The sequence below is a fragment of the Schistocerca piceifrons genome, chromosome 7 (genome assembly GCF_021461385.2).
Source record: "Schistocerca piceifrons isolate TAMUIC-IGC-003096 chromosome 7, iqSchPice1.1, whole genome shotgun sequence".
Classification (NCBI taxonomy): domain Eukaryota; kingdom Metazoa; phylum Arthropoda; class Insecta; order Orthoptera; family Acrididae; genus Schistocerca; species Schistocerca piceifrons.
Genome location: NC_060144.1, coordinates 402,394,880 through 402,415,350, shown reverse-complemented (window position 1 = coordinate 402,415,350; position 20,471 = coordinate 402,394,880). Strand labels below are relative to the sequence as shown.

General features: G+C 36.6%; 2 protein-coding genes and 2 non-coding genes across 8 annotated transcripts in view; 3 read left to right on the top strand and 1 right to left on the bottom strand.

Annotated features, from left to right (window-relative positions):
• The window catches only part of LOC124804781, a 157,121-nt gene extending 151,236 nt beyond the window's left edge, over positions 1-5,885 (bottom strand). The window contains exon 1 of one of the 2 annotated variants that reach the window (XM_047265106.1): positions 5,705-5,885. In XM_047265106.1, coding sequence (XP_047121062.1) covers positions 5,705-5,787 — 83 coding nt within the window. In that variant the 5' untranslated portion in view covers positions 5,788-5,885. The remainder of the gene's footprint in view (positions 1-5,704) is intronic. The other variant, XM_047265107.1, reaches the window with a different exon arrangement.
• On the top strand, positions 2,568-2,642 carry Trnat-ugu. Its single transcript has one exon. It is a non-coding gene; the product is annotated as a tRNA-Thr (tRNA).
• Positions 5,886-6,122: 237 nt separating the features above from the next.
• Trnar-ucu lies at positions 6,123-6,195 on the top strand. The gene has a single exon. It is a non-coding gene; the product is annotated as a tRNA-Arg (tRNA).
• A 14-nt stretch (positions 6,196-6,209) lies between these two features.
• LOC124804635 (calcium-dependent secretion activator) overlaps positions 6,210-20,471 on the top strand; it is a 19,786-nt gene continuing 5,524 nt past the window's right edge. Inside the window, exon 1 of one of the 4 annotated variants that reach the window (XM_047264849.1) lies at positions 6,210-6,342. The gene's annotated coding sequence lies outside the window, so the exon portion shown is untranslated. Of the gene's footprint in view, positions 6,343-6,371; positions 6,446-6,551; positions 6,692-6,865; positions 7,235-20,471 lie in introns of those variants that run through there. The other 3 variants (XM_047264847.1, XM_047264851.1, XM_047264850.1) reach the window with 3 other exon arrangements.

The following is a 20,471-nucleotide window of genomic DNA, read 5'->3' as shown; positions in this document are numbered from 1 at the left end:
TATGCAGGTATAGATATGAATGTAGATGTAGAACTGGCAAAGAGAAGCTGAAAGGAGCAATGTTATAGTCACAATTAAAACAGAAGAAGCCCTACAGCTGTTATTAAACTTAACAAGTGGAAATGTCAACACAGTCTTCAAGTAAAGCACACGCTTTCAATGACAAGGCCATTCATGGCTTGATGACAGAGACTGTAGTCGTGCATAACACAAGAGAAGTGCCTGGTTACTAGCAACTGAAATGGGAATAACCATGGCATTGGTGAAGCCACACTACCATACTTGAAATAAATATGGTTGATTCTCTAGCTTTTTATAATATTTAGAACATGAATTTTATGAGATTTAAAAATTCGTTTGTCAGGAAAAGACTAATGTAGAAAACAGGAAAAAATAAATATACACAATTGCCAATGAGAAGGAAAAATCATTTCAAAATCTGGAGCAAGAAAATACGAAAAAACAGATGAGAAGATGTAACATTGAGTAAGTGTGTTACCACTGATGAATCACTGGATCCGTTACAACCACAAAATATCTACATGTAAGCACACACAGTTTAATAGGGAACAACAGCATAAAGAGAGTGGCAAATGCAATATTTGGAAAGATGTTGGAATAGTTCACTTCAAATGGTCCAATAGTTAATGTCAACACGGCACATATTAACTGAAGCACTTGATACTGCTTTGCTGACTCACAACCAAACTGTCACCTTTCAGCATTATTTAGACCTTGTGCAGCCTAATTTAGAACTTGTGCTACACTAGTGAGTGGGTTAAATGGCCACCCCGGTGTTTGCAGAACTTGGTAGACCGAGGTCTGGATGTCAGAGTACCACCACCCGAAGGAATGGATTGCAGTGGACTGGGGGAGTATGTGCCTGTTAGAAGCACGATGAAACATTAGAAAAACAGCATTGGAAAACCATTCATTTACTAGTGAAAGTACAGGGTGATTCAGAAAGAAAGAACAAATTTCACTTGTTTGTTACAAACTACGAAAGATAAAAACACATAATGCATGTCACTGGATAGAGGATGGTTCAAGGTTTTATGTTTGAACAGACGCCACACCATACACTCAACATGAGCACCACATGCTGCGCCAGAAATGTCAAAACATGGTAGTCAGTTTCATTCCACATATGAAGCATATATGTTTATTGAAACAAAAATTTCAATGTTGGATTTCTCAGCTCTTGAAGAGTAGCTGCCATATGTGGGGCAAAGACTTTGTCTTTTATAACATGGAAGGGCAAAAGCAATGAACAAGATCTTGTCCATCTCCTCAAATCCAACATTGTGGGATGGTGTTGTCATCATAACATAGTGTCTCAAAATGAACATTGCATCTCAAGGTGAAAGCAAGGTGGGATGCCATCATGTGTAAAAATGAAAGCACTAGAATTTTCATGCCATTGAGGAAAACAACCAATATCGCAGCATGTCCAGGAATGACATTCCTGTCACAGTTTCCTCCACCAAAAAGAATGGTTCATAAAATTTGTGAACAGAAACGGTACAAAACACAGCCAGTTTTTGTGAGTTTCTTTCATGTTCAACAAGGACTTCTTGACACCACATATGACATTACGGTAGTTTACTTTACCCTGTAGATGAAACATTGATTTGTCCTGAAAGATGAGTCATTTGGAAAAAGCGTCCTTTGCTATGTTCTGGAGAAATGAAATGGAAAATTCGTACATTCTGATATTGTCAGGGATGCACTTGCTGCAGTACCTGCAACTTGTAAGGCTTCATACGCAGATGTCATTTCAGGAGACGCCACACTGTTATTTGAGGAAGTTGAAGTTCCTGGCCTACACATGTTGTGGACTTCCAAGGGCTCCATCTGAACACGTCAGATATATACTTATATGGATATGGTGTCTGTTCTTTCAGACATGTCTGAAAGAACAGACACCATTGAAGACCTGCAGCCGTCTAGAACGAAATTAGAATTATATTAATATCTTCAGCTGCTAACAGGCGTTGATATATATCAACGGGGACAGGCGAAAATGTGTGCCCCGACCTGGACTCGAACCCGGGATCTCCTGCTTATACGGCAGATGCTCTATCCATCTGAGCCGAAGAGGGCACAAAGGATAGCGTGACTGCAGGGACTACCTCGCACACGCCTCCCACAAGACCCACATTCTCACCTTGTTTGTCCACACACTACACTCGTAGTGCCCCCTCCAACACACTCATTACTCATGGAAAACATCCTTACCAAGTCCCATAAGAGTTCGGGGAATATGTGTGCATCCGCACAGAAGAAGGTCATGGCCGGTGTTGCCAGAACTATATACTTATATGGATATGGTGTCTGTTCTTTCGGACATGTCCAGATAACCTGCAGCCGACTAGAACGAAATTAGAATTATATTAATACCTTCAGCTGCTAACAGGTTTTCATATATATCAACACGGACAGGTGAAAATGTTTGCCCTGACCGGGACTCGGACATTACGAATGTAGTGTGTGGACAAACAAGGTGAGAATGTGGGTCTCGCGAGAGGCGCGCGCAAGATAGTCCCTGCAGTCGCGCTATCCTCTGTGCCCTCGGTGGCTCAGATAGATAGAGCGTCTGCCCTGTAAGCAGGAGATCCCGGGTTCGAGCCCCGGTCAGGGCATACATTTTCACCTGTCCCAGTTGATTTATATCAATGCCTGTTAGCAGCTGAAGGTATTAATATAATTCTAATTTCATGTCAGACATGCTCGACTGATGAGTTTTCTTCCCAATAAACTTCCAAAAATTCTGTAAGCCAGTCACAAATCTGCTTGTACAGACGTGGCTTCTTGCTCAATCAGCTGCAGAATGCACATTGCACTTGAACAATGGATTAACTTTCCGCAAATTCCAACACACAAAAAGATTTCTCTTGTGATGTAGTCACTACGCTGTTACAAACAAACAACAACAAAGCTGTGGCAAAACTTTTAACCATCCTCTATCCAGTGACATGTGCAATGCATTTCTATCTTTCACAGTTTGTCCAAACATCTGAAATCTATTCTTTCTTTTTGAATCACCTGGTAAATCTGTTGTTTTGTTGCCCTGGGATTCCAGAGCTCACAGGACATTAAAAGTCAAGGAAGGAGCTGCAATCAAAATGCGGCAGCATATAGACATAACAGTATGGCAAGCCACTGATTCACTAGGACTGGAACTATGGGTCAACTGGATTAGCAGCCCCAGGCAAAGGCAGTCAATGCAGGCATGAGCACACTAGTGACCCCTATCAGAAGTAGCAGTTCCCAAAAGCAGAGTTTATAGAGAGCAGAGCCAGGCAGCAACAAGTTTCCCGCATAGGCGACCCAGACAGGAAACAGAGACCACCAGGATGTAACGTGACAGCAGCCGGAGTAGGCACTCTAAATGGCCAGCCAGTCTCATGGCATCAGCACCAGTGTCACAGCTAGTAGCATCAGAGTTCCAAGTTGTAGACATATAAACTGGTAGAATCATGCACCGATGTAGGTACTCCTTAAGACTGGTGGCTGGCAGACTGTGATATCCTGACTAAAAATGAGAGCTATTTATGCTGGCTTGGAGCACACTTGTTTTGCTACTGCACCAGTTCTGGTCACACAACTCACAATGGATGTGATGCAACCAGGCCATCGTAGCTGCAATGGCTCTGACTTTGTACTGTTGTCAATGTTTTTATACTTCTAGTCACCCTGTTTGGTGACAGCCTGAAGTAACCAACTTCGTATCGTAGTGCAGTTCGTGTTGATGCAGTGGCATTCTGACCTGACCTGATTATGCGGCCCACTGCGTTAGCCATGGGAGATGTCTTAATTTTTCCCAGCTGCACCAAATACATCATTATCTCCAGTGTGACACTACAGATCGGTCTATCACCACAACCTACATTTCAAATACCAACTACCAATTCAAAGCAGATATTGTCCATTTTCTATTCTCTTATTGTTTGCACATATATGACAGCTCATACATTCCTACACAACACACAAAATTGAGGAAAAAATAAAAGTTAAATGTTGTGATAGGGGAATAATGGATGTAGAGTCCTCCAAATTCCTGGAATTACACATGGATAACAAGTTAAATTGGTCTGCAACACATTTGACATGTGCCAGAGATCGAATGCATTATTATTTGATCAGTGATAAGGGTGTCACCATCATGTCTTAAGGCAAAATAATAAAAAGATTAGGTGCTTACATTCCTGAAACATGATTATATTTTCTACAAAAATTTTATAACAAAGTATAATCAATGTGAATTATGATGTAGTGCACTATAAAATGTTAGTATGAATTTAATGTTAACGCCTATTTGTCTTTATAAATGGGGGTATTTTGTGTACAAACAATATGCGAGAGTAAGGAGTACAGAGCTATTGTAAATGTTGTACACATTCAACAACCTTGTGATTTATTCACTCATGGAGCCCTGGCATAGCTCCATGAAGTACATAAATAAAAAAATTAATATAAGTGTGGAGGTAGATGCCAGGTTGAAATCCACCCTAAGGGAAGTTGCTCACAAAAACCTCAGGTACCCATTTTCTCACTAATATTCATTGCTCTGGGCCCATGTTGTTTGACTGCCTATGGCAACGAGATGGTGTCAGAGCCTGCACTCTGTGCTTTCACACTAGTAAGCTTTTGCTTCTGTGGAAGAATAAAATTAGTGTTATCATCATCCAAAAGATACCAGGGCTTGTTTTTAATGTCTTGTTTTTGTTCTTTGTAGTTCATAAATTTAGTACTATAGGCACATGCAACACAGTTGCACAGTTGGATCTCTTGTCATAGCAATCTCACTATAGTCTTCAGTTTGTCACTAAGAGCTTAGACTAACATCTTGTTTTGCTTTAATCATTTAGCGGTACAGTACAAAAAGGAAGATCATTATGAATTGGCTTGTTGCGTAATGAAACAGAGGTAATTAGCACAGCATAGGATGCAGCATTTCTGACTGTTGGTTGGTCTGCTGGCTAGGCCTGTATGTAGACTCATAATTCAACATTTGTATTGTTGTTCTCAGAATCAATCACAGCCTTCTAATATGAATGGGAGATTTAAACAGACTCAGATGATTCCACAATTAACAATTGACCTCAGCTATTCAAATACACCACTTTCTGAGGTTGAAAGTGTGCATAGACTGGGATGCAAATCTGCGTTGTCTCTTGCACTGACTGAATTTTTCATCTAGCAGTATATCTCCACTGAGCACTGATAAGCAAGCAACAGAAAATCACTGAACTAAAAACCAATTCTCATGGTGTTATTTAACAACTACCTGTCATGTGTTTTTTCCCACGAATTTTCGTCTTAATACAGGACATGGAAAAGCTAGTGTACAGTGTAACAGTGCGAAGGTTTGATTAATGTGTTGTTTTTTGTCACTCAACTATTAGGACTGTGGAGTATTACCTCAAGTATATTTAAAACACTGGTAATATTAATTAATATTCAGTACCAAAGATGTTAGAAAAATAATGACAACCAGTCCAGTGTATAACGTAGATTTTTGGCTATACCAAAAATGGCTGAGCCACTAATTCCATACCCGAAAAAAATCAACAATTCGCGAACTGACATCAGACTTTCATTGTGTTAATATAATTGACAGTCAGTCAAAGCTGAAATACGCCTCTAATACAACGTATAAACAAGAAATTAGGAATGAATGCTATGACTATACGTAATTTACCATCGATGTAATTTTCGCTGAAATTCTTCTACTGAGGGGCCAGTCTTCGTCCCAGAACGAATATTGCAACTACTTTGTGCCATTATTTGATACCACAGAATGTATCACATTTAGTGAATTGAAAACTAGAATATTTTAAATTTTTGACCGAAAGCAGTGTTTGAATTTAAGCACCGTTTTTTTTTTTCTCTCTCTCTCTCTCTTTAATGTCAACAGAAGTGCCGCCAACAGAATAGAAACGTAGAAATGAAATGAATGTAATCTGTGGTTGAACTAGTATGAAATTAAAAAGTGGCGTTATACTGAGCAGCTACAGGTTAATCTTGAATTAATGCCCAATTAAATTATAACAAAACTGAAGACAGATATATTATTTTACACTTTAATATACATCTAAATTTGCGCCATGGCACAATATGTCCCTGTGGCGCAGAGGATAGCGCGTTGGACTTCTAATCCAAAGGTCGTGGGTTCGATCCCCACCAGGGATGTAACTTTTTATTTTTTGTTAAACGTTAAAACAAGCGTTCTCTCAATTGTTATTGTTGCGGAAGCCTCTTAAGCGAAATCGTTTTTCAGATTTATGAAAATGTTACCACACGTCCTATGTGCCAAACACAGTCAGTACTTAGTCAAAGGTAACAATACATTAGATCCTTATCAAGAAGTAACCTTTGCTGACAGCGGGTCTCAGTTAACGGGAAGTGCGAGTGTGCGTGTGCAATGTTCCTGTGATCTATAGTAAGATATTAAATGCCGAATGTAGCATATTTTTTAAAAAAAATTGCAGCCTGAATTTTTTTTTAGTTTGTGTGTTAAACTGATCGCTAAAGAAAAATCAGCTTGATGTCACGAAATGCATTTATCTCTGTCTAATTACGATAAGCTGGTTTTACCATGGTAAAAGCGCAATCCACAAATAACCAAATCACAAGAATAAACACTGAAATATAAAATTTTAATGGTTTAGTGTAACGCAGCAAAGCGGTAAGCTGTTTATCTAGTTCGGCATTTTCGACACAAAGAAAGATTTTATTGCTTTTCATCGTTTATTGTTAATGTGATTTGATAGATATTGAAGGTACGGAGACCATTAACAGACTTCGTATCGTACAACTATATTGTTACATAACATATGTTATTAGGTCTATGGAAATGTAAAACGTGTCGCAGGTGTACTGATGGCGATAACAATTCAACTGAAACACAAAGAAGTTATCACCCTCTGTTGTATTTTAACCAGTGGCATATGATTGTAAACTATACTTAAGGAATTTAGAGCACGGAGTCGCTCCTGAAACCGCAGATGAAACGTAGTTTGAATTTGAAGTTTTGCAACAAGCAGACATTCATTGTTTACCTGTCTCACCAAACATAATACTTGTTATGTGTGTTACCGCAGTAGACTACAAAAAATTAACATTTTATACACGAATTCTATTAGATAACGCGTTAGTTTATTTTTCTATAAGGGCGATTATCACTGTAATGTCGCCGTCCAGCAACAGAATGTTTGAGAAAATTAAGTAGGTACGTGGTTCATCTTAAAGTAGTCTTATTTAAGTCAGTCATCGCAGCATGCAGCACAGAAGAAAAATAAAATACATTCCGAAATATTACAAGTAATTTGCATTTCTGTTATTGTTAACATGGGAACTACAAAGTCACTAAAATAATTATTCACTGCATTATTATAATATATCACGTAAATGATAGGAGCTTGTTTCGTTCTTTTTGATTTCATCCTTTGATACAGTTACTGATGCTGTGCTTCCAGACTAACTGTATTTTGAATGATAAAATTCACCATAGATTAGTTCCCAGACCTAGGTACTTTATTCCATGATTGCATTTAGCCTTCAATTGTTTGTCTTTCACATCACCTTTCTTATTCGTATTAATTAAGATAGTGATCTTTGCCATTCAAATGCTCTCCTTGCTTACCTTGTTGGCATTTTGCCAACTATTTTCACTCTGCAGTCTTTTTGGCATTTTGCCTACTATTTTCATCCTGCCAGCCATTTCTTCATTCTGTCAACTACCAAATATTTTACATAGTAAAGGTGCCAAAAAGAAAAGTAGTTGTCATTATATCTTCCATTTGGGAATTTATGCTGAGCAATTCTGTCATAACCTAGAATGAAATAGTCAGGAGTCATAAAAAATGTTCACTAACTGTTTTTACAATTAAAGTAGAAAAAGTGCTACTCAGTAGTGCAGTTTAGATGACACTACAATTAAAAAATACAATCAATCAATCAATCAAACTTTTCTGACACAGATCCTAACCTCAATCAAAGAACAATGAAATGTATTCGTTGACCTAAGGACTGCATTACAGAATAATGGTGCAATACTATACCATAGTAGTCTCTCTTCTCTGATCAGTCTCTAGGCACATGTACAAATGTTGGTGCTGTAAGTGTCTGGAAACCGGAAATATTTTTCTTCTAGCAAGTTGTAACTTCCACTTCTGCCTTCTTTTTTTCTATCATGTTTTGGATTAATCAGGTGTATTTTTCTGCTCTCTAGAAATATTGGCATCATATGTAAGCAGTTAGATCAGGAGCGTCAAGATTTACTATGCATACAAAAGATAGTGAACTCAAATACTTTTATAATACTTTAAGAAGTACATTGTCAACAGTAATCATGCTCTAGTCACACTTAACCTCTTTTGTAGGTAATCTAGAAGTCTGTTATGTATGGTTTTAACCTATAGATCAAACAGGTTTGCTAAATTCTTTGAAAAACTGTTGAATGTTTAGTGTGTAGAAAAATGATTCAAAACAACATGAAGATTTCATCATGATTTGTAATGCTAAACTCAGTTCCCAGAATTGTTGGACTTGCATATCATATCCTTAGTTATCTATATTTGCTAGGCATCAATTTCTATATACTAATTAATAATCAGTACTCTGAAGCTACTGTTTTTTTCATATTTTGAGGAAATGGAAAAAATCATGCATGATAATTGTGTTCACATCTTGTTTCACAATTAGCTTATGTGTACTAAGCCCTGCTAGGTTTCTTCTGTCTTCAGGTTTCTCCTTTATATATCAGTGATAATTCACTCCGGTTAAGGTGCAGAAAAAAGCTGCTGCTTTGAAAGAAATGTGGTGCTTCTTCAGTTTTTTTTTTAAGTAATTGCTGTTTTATCTGCTAATGTTAGCTTAATGTCTACACAACATTACAGACATTTATCTAATAGTAACAGCTACCTACATGTCTCAAGAACAGAGGCCTGTTTACAACAATCATTGATATTTGTAAGTAACACACACACACACACTGCAGCATAGTCTGAAAATATCAGAATAGTAGTCAGTCAGTCAGAATTCATAGACAATGGAGATAACATTTATCCACAGGAGCAGCTAGAGTGGAGGGAATTAGGAATGACAATGGGCAACTTTTAAAAGTTGATTATGTGATTCTTCTTCACACTGAAAGTTGTCATTACTGTCTGTTAATCCTTGATCTTTGTCATTGGACTTGATTCATCAAAGTGGTACATTTTTTCTGTTATTATGCTGTATAATACACAACGCTATCAGTGCACGTGTCTACAGGAATTTCTGTCAAAAAAGTGTATTGTTTTTGAGTCATTAGTTTCATAGCTAAAGTGATACTCAATTTCCTATTATTATTATTCTCTCCTCTGCTACTGGATGTTACTAATACAGCCACAGTCTGTTTCATTGTGCATTGCACTTAATACAATATGATTTACTTTATCTTTTCACACTTTCGGTACTAGATGTGTTATTGTTTTTATTTACATTGTCACCACAATATTTTTTTCTTCCCTTTCCTTATCTGTGCTTTTCAGTCTGAACAGAAACATCAGTTGGTTCCGGTCAAAAGTTGCTTTACAATATGGGACGATAAATTTAGTTCTGAATGTACTTCAGTGTCAAGAAAAATGTCAAAAACTGCAGCACTTTTGAAACTTCTTTCTTTTTTTGGCTGTCCTCAGAATTTATTCTTATGGATTTGACAATTTGTTGCATGAGCTACCTATAACAGGTGGGTGGGTCACTTTGATGGCTCACAAAAAATGATACACACACACACACACACACACACACTGACACCCCTAGGGGTATACAATGAGATAATAATTTTTTCGTAAGAACATCATGAGAGTTCTCCCTCTACAGTTTTTACTCCTCCACACTTCTTTTCATTACTATGTTAACTATTCCTTGATGCATCAGGATGTGTCCTATCAATTTCATCATCTTCAGTTTTCTGCTATATTAGCATGTCCTTTGCCTCTCCATTTTCTGTGGTCCATTGCTTCCTTCTTAAGGCTGCTGTATGTTGTACTGTCCATCATGTCATCCAGTATATGAAATCTCTTCCTTCCTCATTTCCTTTTCCCTTCTACATAACCTTCTAAAACTGTTTTATCAGTCTTGTCATTCTTTCTTAATACATGCCCAATCCAATTTCATTTTCTTCTTTTTATTACATCTATTAACTGTCTTTTGTCTCCCACTCTTCTCAGTACCTCTTCATTTTTACTCTGTCCATCCAACTTATTCTTTCCATCCTCCACCATGTCCACATCTCAAAAGCCAGCCTTTCTCTGCCTTTCTTCCTCAAAGTCCATGTTTCAGTGCCATACAGAAGCACACTCCATACAAAACGTTTTAAGAGTCTTTTCCTCAGTTCTCTGTCCAGACTGCTGCAGAAAATTCTCCTTTTCTTATAAAATGCCTCTTTTGCCATTGCTATCCTTGTTTTAATTTCTGTGCTGCACTTCCAGTTGGTGTCTATCCTGCTTCCAAGATACTTAAAATTTTGCATCTGTTCCAAAATTTCTCCATTCATCATAATTTTTATTTCCTTTCTAGTGCCAGTACTTTGGTTTCTTTGTGTTAAGTTTCATTCCATAATTTTTTCCGTTAGCTTCAACAGTGTCCACTAAATACTGTAATTCTTTTTCCCTTGTGGCTAGAAGGACCATGTCATCAGCAAACCGCTTACACCCTACTCTTATTCCTCCAATTTCTACTCCTTTGTCATCTATTGAACATTGGTCAATGATATTTTCCAAGTAGAGGTTGAAAAGGGTAGGTGATAGACAGAATCCTCGTCTTACTCCTTTTCCTGATACGATCCAGTTTCTCTCACTTGAACTGAGGCTTTTTGATTCAGATATAATGAGTTTACAGACCTTCTGGTTTTCCAGTCCACTCTAAACCTCATTATAGTCGCCTGCTTGTCCCAAGCCACATTGTCAAAAGCCTTTTCTAGGTCGATGAAGTACATATCGAGGTCTCTTCCTTTTTCAATAAAATTGCATCTCTGGTGCCCGTATTCCATCTAAAGCCAAACTGCTCCTCGCTAAGATTCTCCTTCATTACTTGTTCAAGTAATCTTAACATCACTTTGGATGTATGTGAAATGAGGCTGATTGTCCTGTGCTCACTGCATTTCTTGGTTCCTTGTTTTTTCGGCAATGGAATCATTACTGTTGTCAGAAAGTCCTCAGGCCATTCACCACTGTCATAAATTTTTTACATAACCTCAATATTTCTCTTATTCCATCTTGGTTCAAGCATTTTAATATTTTTCCCAGTATTGTATCTGTACTTACTGCTTTGCCATTTTTCGTTGCAGCTATGGCAGACTTTACTTCTTCCATTATGATGGTTGGTCCTTTCTCGTCATCACTGACACTGTTGAGTGATTCAAGTTCCAGAGTTTCTGGTGTGCGATCTGTGTCATATAGCTCTTTTAGATATCCTTTCGATCTCTGGAGGACATCTTCACGATCTTTGTACACTACCTCTTTGTCTTTACTCAAAATTTCCATAGTAGCACTTAGTGCTCTGTTTTGATCCCATGTCATAGTTTTTACTCTGTTGTACAGTAAGTCTTATCTTCCCTTCCTGTCCAGTTCGTCAGTTGCATTACATTCCTCATTTAGCCATTTTTTCCTAACCTGCTCTGTTTCTATTCACAGTTCATTATTTAACCTTAAGTACATCTTTCTTGCATCTTCAGTGTTCTTGTTTTTAAATTTTCTTCTCTCCTCCATCTTGGAAACCATTTCTTGTGTGACCCATGGTTTTTTTCCTTTTCCCTTTCACATATCCTATATTTTCCTGCCCTGCTTTAATGATACCTTCTTTCAGCATATTCCAGTACTCGTTGACATTATCTGGTGGTTCTCTGTCTCATAATGTGTTTAGAAACTCAAGTGACAACATTTCTGCAATTTGTTCTTTGTTGGATCTTATCTTCTCTAGATGCTACTTCTTCACCCTGGTTTCCTTCTCCAGTTTTTGCATTCTTATTTCTATTTCTACCATAAGTGAGTTGGGTCAATCCAGATGAAGTGGTCCAATAAAAATTAAGTTGGTTGCTTGACCATTTTAAAATGTTTTAATTTTCTATATGTGATTACCCTATAATTGAGGAGTTCGAAACAGTTTTTTTTTTTTTTTTTTTAATTTACCTTTCTCCTTTACTGAATGGAGGCTATTTTCGTTTGTAAGCATGCAACGATGTTTCAGTTAAGAGATGTTAGCAAAAATATTAATATCTCTGCACTGGGTTAAGTTACAACATTGCAATTGACATGATTGTTTTTAAAAAAGTGTCCTCTACAACATTGTCTGTTACACAAAATACCCTAAATTTAAAAATAACCAGTCAAAATGACCTCCAAAGTTTGGTATCCAAATTATCAAAAATTCACTTTTTAGGCCCAAAAATAACAAACAAGGAGTGATGTATGAGAGAGTATTTTTTTCCCTATAGTTAGATATCGTACACTACTAGCCTCATGTAGAGCAAGAACACTTACAAATGTTTCCTTAATTTTGTATGAATTTTTGAAATTAGAAAATTTTCAGTTTTGTAAAGTTTGGATTAGGTATCTCAGGTGGGACTGAATATAAAAATATGATTTTTGTACAGTTTGTACACCTATATGATAGTGACATACTGTAAAAATTTCAACATTGATATGTGACTGTGAACAAAGATATGAATTTTTGAAAATGAGGAGGTAATTCACATTACTATACGACTTATGGCTGTTGCCTATTTATGTGTGATATTGGTGAGATATAATCAATTATTACTGAAGTAAGGTACTGAATTACATACAAAAAGTGGAAACATAACTGAAATTCACATTTATATTATTTTGACATACTTTAAATAAATATTTTCAATTAACATACTTCTAGAAGCGACTGTTCCTAAACCTGGTAGTGAATGTTAAGAACACTTATTTCTTCAGACAGCTTCTGTGATAAGACCTCCCAGTTGCTGTGGCAAGTTCAAGCACTGAAAGTTTCCTTGAAACATTTTTCATTGGTATCCCAACTTTGTCACTAGTAAATTTCTTGAATGATGTTCTTGGCCAGCAGGGTGGTAAAAATGCACAAAAACATCATTGTTTTCCAAACTTTCTTTCAACCTCTGCAAGCCACCACTGTCCATCATACACCCATGCCACTATGTCATTTAACGTTAAAGGCAGAGATGTAATTTTACTGACACAATGATACTCATAAATTTCGGTTTCTGGTGTTACATCGAACTAAGTTTTCTGCAATGCCAAGGAATGTGTGGAAATGCCTTGTTCCTTTTATTGTTACACAGTTTTCAAATCTAGTTTGAAGTGTTGTTTTCAAATGCAGAACCACTTCTTGTTTCTTGGTCAGAAAAAAGGTAATACCTTTAATATTATCCTTGCAAAAGACATAGATGTCCTGTACTGTGAGAATTTGGTCTGTGGTTGGTCTTTGTAGGCTGGCTTTACTTACTTCACGTTTTGTTGTAGCCTACCTCCTACTCCATCACATGCATTTTTACCATGGCAAGATGAAAAAAAGTGCCATTCATCCTCCAACCCAAATTCTACTATGTGGTTGACCGAGCGAGGTGGCGCAGTGGTTAGCACACTAGACTCGCATTCGGGAGGACGACGGTTCAATCCCGTCTCCGGCCATTCTGATTTAGGTTTTCCGTGATTTCCCTAAATCGCTTCAGGCAAATGCCAGGATGGTTCCTTTGAAATGGCACAGCAGATTTTCTTCCCCATCCTTCCCTCACCCGAGCTTGCGCTCCGTCTCTAATGACCTCGTTGTCGATGGGACGTTAAACACTAAATCTCCTCCTCTACTATGTGGTTGCATAGATTTGAAATATTCTTTTTGTGCTTATACTGACTACCACTTCCATCTGAAAAGTATATCAGCTTGTCAACCACTGGAAAATTTTCTTTTATGTAATTTATTATGTGCTTTTGATACACATGTGCAGCCAAAGCATTGTGCTCCAAGTAGTCGCTTAGAACACAAATTGGAGAACTGCAAACTTCATCTTTATCATTTTTAAAGTAGAGAATAAATGGATGCACCGTTGCCTGGTCATTGACCCAGTGGTGCCCTTGTATTGCATCCTGAATCACAAATGTAAAATTTTCAGCAAAATCAGCTAGCACTATGCATTCAGTTTCATGAAGTTAGTCTTTTTTGTCCTTCAAAAACTTACTTTGGATTTTAGAAACATAGTAGTGAGTTCTGAGTTTTTGTTAGTTATCAATTAAAGATTCCAAGTACTCTTCCTGAGATTTAACCACTGTTATCATTTCTGCCCTGTCAGTTGTGACCCACTGTTTGAAGGTAATACTGTCTGGCATTACCTCATGATATTTGTGAAACAATTCAATAACGGTTTCCTTACCAGGGCATTTATTACACAAACTCATCATGCAGTCATACTGTTGGTGTCACAGACCATTAACTCTAGTAACTCTTTGTAATAATGATCACTGAGTTTTGCACCCGCAGCCATCAGTTTGACATTTTGATGATATAAACAAACACATACAGAGTGTATCCCTGAGGATCAAGCCAAAATACACCACTTAGGGCGGATGTCACAAAATTTTGACCTTCCAATTTTGCATTCAGGATGAGAATTTTTGAAAGCTACATAAAGTTCATTTAAATTTGACAGCACTAGTCGTTTCTGCTTTGTTACTTTAACTCCATTTATAACAACTCTTTTGCTACCTTTGCAGCCTGGGCACATTCTACTGTTTTCACCATCTTCAAAAAACTGCTGGATCTTTTTAATTGTTTCTTCACTTATACCTACTCCTTTCTTCTTTCCTAAAACTGGAAGCATACCTTGCTCTTTCACTAATTTTCAGGTTAATTTAACCAAACGATGAGAAATGTTGAATTCATGAACTATTTTTTCTCTTGACCATGAGTCAGGGAGCGAACTTAAAATTTTAACTTTTTCCTCTTTAGACGTCACTGAACATTTAATTTTTAATTTCTCTATTAAACTCAAATATTCAGTGTCAGATGATGCTGGTGGTAGGTTTTCTTCTTCTTTAGAAATAATGTTGCTATCTGTATTATTAAAGCATGATCCCAAGTCTTTTCTAATTTTGTCTGAAATTTGTTGTACCTTATTTTCAATAGCTGCTTTTCTTTTTCTGCTATTTAATTTTATTATTTTCGAAGCAGGAGATATGTCTAACTTAGAACAGGCAAAATCCAATATGCTAACAGAGTCGTCATTAGGAATATAAATGTCATTAACAAGGTTACATGATTCTGGTTCTGGATTCACAACAAATATTTTTGAGTAACAATTTGGGCACAGGGAATTTCCAGGAATCACATTACGTTTCACTTGGGAAGCTGTTTCACTCTCACATAATTTATTTATTTATTTATTTATTTTGAACTAACATCAACTGATTACAAAAAAAGGTTTTTTTGTTCCAGTCTTCTGGATAAGTCAGAGCCTTACTTACTAGGGTTTATTATTGGCTGGCATTTTTATCTACACAGCTTTTTCTAAATTTAGTTGAGAGAACAGTTACATATATGGACTATACATAAAAAATTGTTATTGCCGTACTTTGATTAAGGAATCTACAGTTTGTGACATAGTATTCATATCTGACATTCAAATATTTACAGTTTGAGGCACAGTCTAAGATCTGAGATTACATATATTTTTAGATAGATGATCTTCCATCATACAAGTTTATTAAAGCTAGGAACTCATCTATTGAATATACAGGATTGTTTAGGAGCCATAATTTTAATTTCGTTTTTAGTTTTGTAATGGGCAATTTGGAGATATTAGGATGGAAGCAATTCAGTAGTTTTATGCCTGCATAGTGAGGGCTTTTCTCATAGAGTGTTGTTCTATGAGAGATGATGTGGGGTCTCTCTCTACCTCTAGTGTTGTGATCGTGTATTTCTTTATTGTTTTGTTACTGTTTACTGCCATAATGATTATCTTCAGTAAATACAGGTTATGAACAGTTAGTATTTTAAATTCTTTAAACGAATTTCTGCAGGACTCCCTGGCACATTTCTTTCCCATAATTGTAAGTGCCTTCTTTTGTAAGGTAAGTACACTTTTCATATTACCTTTACTGCTTTAATGAGGACAAATGTTCAAGTTGTATTTCCCTCCAACCTCAAACCTTTCGAGTGGATCACAGCACTTTCTTCCAAAAATGTGGTTGTACTTCAAAATATATTACTTCTCATGATACTCACACACTGATGTTACAGAAGAACTTACTCAAAATTTAAACAAAGTTTGTCTAACTTCATCAAAGTCATTGACATTTTTCAAGTTTCTTGAAACTGAACCATAAACTGTTTTGTGACACACTTCACTTGCTATCTGTCCAACAGAGCACTGTTCATCCATGTTATTGCATTCCAGTTAATCTCTCAAAATTAATTACAAATTACACACAGGACAAAGCACATAACACATTCTACACTCTTGATGAAGTATGTACATCCACTCCAACAGAGGTTTCTGAACAGACTGACTACAACAATGCCACACCTAGCAATAATGTACTTCTACAATGCCACACCCAGCAATAATGTACTTCTTTATTGACAGTAAACCCAAATGTAAACAAGCATTTTTATTACCATAGAACAAATGCGAAAGCTCCTATTGTTTATATTGTATTATAAAAAATAAACTAAATTAATATTGAGTGATAGTGTTAACTAAATATATGTCACAATTAAATTTTATTACAATGAAACAATAAACCATTTAAATAGGCAACAGCCATAAGATCAGTTGTAGAGTAATGTGAATTATTTCCTTAGTTTCAAAAATTCGTATCTTTGTTCACAGTCAGATATCAGTGTTGAAATTTTTACAGTACATTGCTATCATATAGATGTACAAACTGTGCAAAAATCATATTTATATTTAGTTCCACCTGAGATAACTAACCCCAAACTTTACAAAAAATGAAAATTTTCAAAATTCAAAAATTCATAAAAAATTAAGGAAACATTTGTAAGTGTTCTTGCTCTATATGAGACTAGTAGTGTATGATATCTAACTATAGAAAAAAAATAGAATCTCATAATCATTTCTAAAAACAATCATGTCAATTGCAATGTTGTAACTTAACCCAGAGCAGAGATATTCAAATTTTCGCTAATGTCTCCAGACTGAAAAATCGTCATGTGCCTGCAAATAAAAATGGCCGCCATCCAGTACAGTATAGGTGCAAGATTAATTATTAAAAAAAACTGTTTTGAACTTCTCAAATAGAGGGCAATCACATATAAAAAAATTAAAATATTTAAAAATGGTCAAGCAACCATCAACGGGCCACTTCATATGGATTGACCCAGTTGTGGTCACTATTATATCTGCACCTGGTAATGTGTGCACCTTCTTGATTCCATTCCTGTATATTCCTTCTACCAGTATAAAATCGATTTGGTTTCTGTATTTATCCCCTGGTGATTTCCAAGTGTATAGCCTCCTCTTGTGGTTCTTGAACCATATATTTGCCACTATCAGCTGCCTTTCCCTGCAGCAGTCAATTAGCCATTCACCTCTGTCATTTCTCTTTCCAAGACCATGATTGCCAACTATGTTTCCCTTTTTCCACAATGGTGTTCCAGTCTCCCATTACTATTTTGCAGCATTTTTTATTTTCGTCCATTACTCTCTCTGTTACATTTTACATTTCCTCTACAATCTGGTCATCATGTTCTGAAGTTGGCATATACATCTGGACAATCAGTATATTTTTTTGTGCTCCTTTCAGCCTTACACCAATAACTGGGTCATTTGCGTAGTCCACATACTCCACACATTTAGCCAATTCCTTTGTCATAGGCCTAATCATTCTTACTCCATTCATTCCTTTTACTTCTCCTCCTGAGTGGTGCAATACATATTTATCTGACTGTAACTCTTCACATCCATTCCATCTTACCTCAGCAACTCCTATGAGGTCCATATGATTCTTTTTCATCTCTCGTTTTGGGAGGTTGTCTCCTAAAACTCTTTTCTCACCAATTTGTTTCTGTACCTCTTCCTTGGTTACCAGATACATACATCTAATGTTCAGCATGACACCAAATAACTCACTAACATTATGTGGAGCCTGTTATTTCTATTTAATGTGAGTCCCACACTAGATCAGTTTTCTAGGATGGGTCCCACGAGGGTTTCATATGCAATTTCTTTTGTAGACTGATTACATTTCCCTAGTATTCTACCAGTATGTCAAAGTCTCATTACCGAGTATAGGTGACAGTGAGATGAGAGATATAATACTGCAAGAACTGGACAGAGCACTGAAAGACCTAAGAGGAAACAAGGCCCCTGGAGTAGACAATAATCCCTCAGAATCCTTGGGAATACCAGCCTTGGCAAAACTATTCCACCTGGTGTGCAAAATACTGGCAGGCTTCATGAAGAGTGTAATGATTTCAATTCCAAAGAAGGCAAATGCTGACAGAAGTGAACAGAAGGATGGAAAAACTGGTAGAAACCAACCTCAGTGAACAACGGTTTCGGTTCCATGAAATTAGGAACATCCAAGGCAATCTGACCCTACAACTTAGCCTAGAAGATAGGTTGAAGAAAGGTCAGCTCATGTTTATAGCATTTGTAGATTTAGAAAAATCTTTTTACAGTTTTAACTGGCCTATACTCTTTGAAATTTGAAGATTCGCGGGACAAAATTCAGAGTGTGAAAAGCTATTTGCAATTTGTACCAAAATCAGACTGCAGTTACGAGGGTCGGAGGAATGCAGGGTAAGCATTGGTTGAGAAGGAAATGAGACAGAGTTGTAGTTTGTTCTCATTGTTATTCAGTCCGTACATGGGGCAAGCTATGTAGGAAACCAAGGAAAAATTTGGAAAGAGAGTTCAGGAAGAAGAAATAAAGACTTTGCGGTTTGTCAGTGTCATTGTAACTCTGTCAGAGATGGCAAAGGACTTGAAAGGACAATTGAATGGAATGGACAGTCTTGAAAACTGATTATAAGGTGCACATCGACAAGGGTAATAGAATGTAGTTGAATTAAATCAGGCAGTCCAAAGGGAATTAGACTAGAGAATGAGACACTAAACATAGTGGACAAATTTTGTTATGTGGACAGCAAAATAACTGATGATGGCCAAACTAGAGAGGATATAAAATGCAGACTGGTAATAGCAAGAAAAGCATTTCTGAACAATAAGAATTTTTTAACACCTAAAGATGGCATTTTCCACTTTTGTTGTATTAGTTTTATTTGTTCATAACTAATTCCAGCCTTCAATGCCATTCTCAAGTGATTTTTTTGGGCATACTGAAATGTCATTGTCTTTAAATCTGTTTTTCTATTCATGTGGTTCATAACTGCTGTCTTGTCCTGTCAAGCTGTCCAACAAGCAAGACAGCATTTGCGAACTGAAACGAATGAAAAACAAAAATTAGAGACGTTGACATTTCAGTATAACCACAGAATCACTTGAGAATGATGTAGAGGACTGAAACTAGTTGGGAATAAATAAAATTAATACAGCAAAAGTGAAAATGCCACCTTCTGTCAATAAACTCATTGCTTTGGTGCACACTATTAAGAAAATCAATTTAAGTATTTGTGTGAGTGTGGCTTTGTATGGAAGTGAATTGTCAGACATCAGCAGTGTAGATAAGAAGTGAATAGAAGCTATTGAAATATATTGCTACAGAAGAATATTGAATATTAATAAAAAAAAAAGAGGAAGTAATTAACTGAATTGGGAAAGAGAAACTTTTGGAATAATTTGACTAAAAGAAGGGATGTGTTGATAGGATACATCCTGATGCACCAAGGAATTGTCAGTTTGGTAATAGAGAGAGAGAGAGAGTAGGGGGGGTAGGTAGATCAAGGCTTGAATACAGTAAGCAGGTTCAGATGGATATAGGTTGTGGTAGTTATGCAGAGATGAGGAAGCTTCCATGGGATAGACTACCAAGTAGAGCTGCATCAAACCAATCTTGGACTGAAGACCACAACAATGACAACAGGAATTAACAGATCCTGTCATGTGATTGACCATGAGATAAAAGTTATATTTGAAATCCATGCTGTCTTTGCATTTTACAGGAAGGTGCTGATAAGAATATTTTAAACAGAACTAACATTTATGGCATTGGAACATCTGATTTTGGAGCTCTGCTAAGAAATAAGATTGATTATGTCATCCCCCAGAACTGGAAGTGAATTATTATGTTTTCTGTGTTAATTTTTAGTTTTAAATCGACTTAGCATCCTTCCAGATATGAGGAAATAATGGCATTTATCGCAAGAAAAAATTTCTTCCCAGCTACTAAGTAGAAAGAAGGCGAATAGTTATAAAGGATTATCAAACAATGGAAAATCCAGGATGGAGTGTAACAATGTTGCGAGAAGGAAAGCTGAAACCATATAGTGGAGATGCTGTG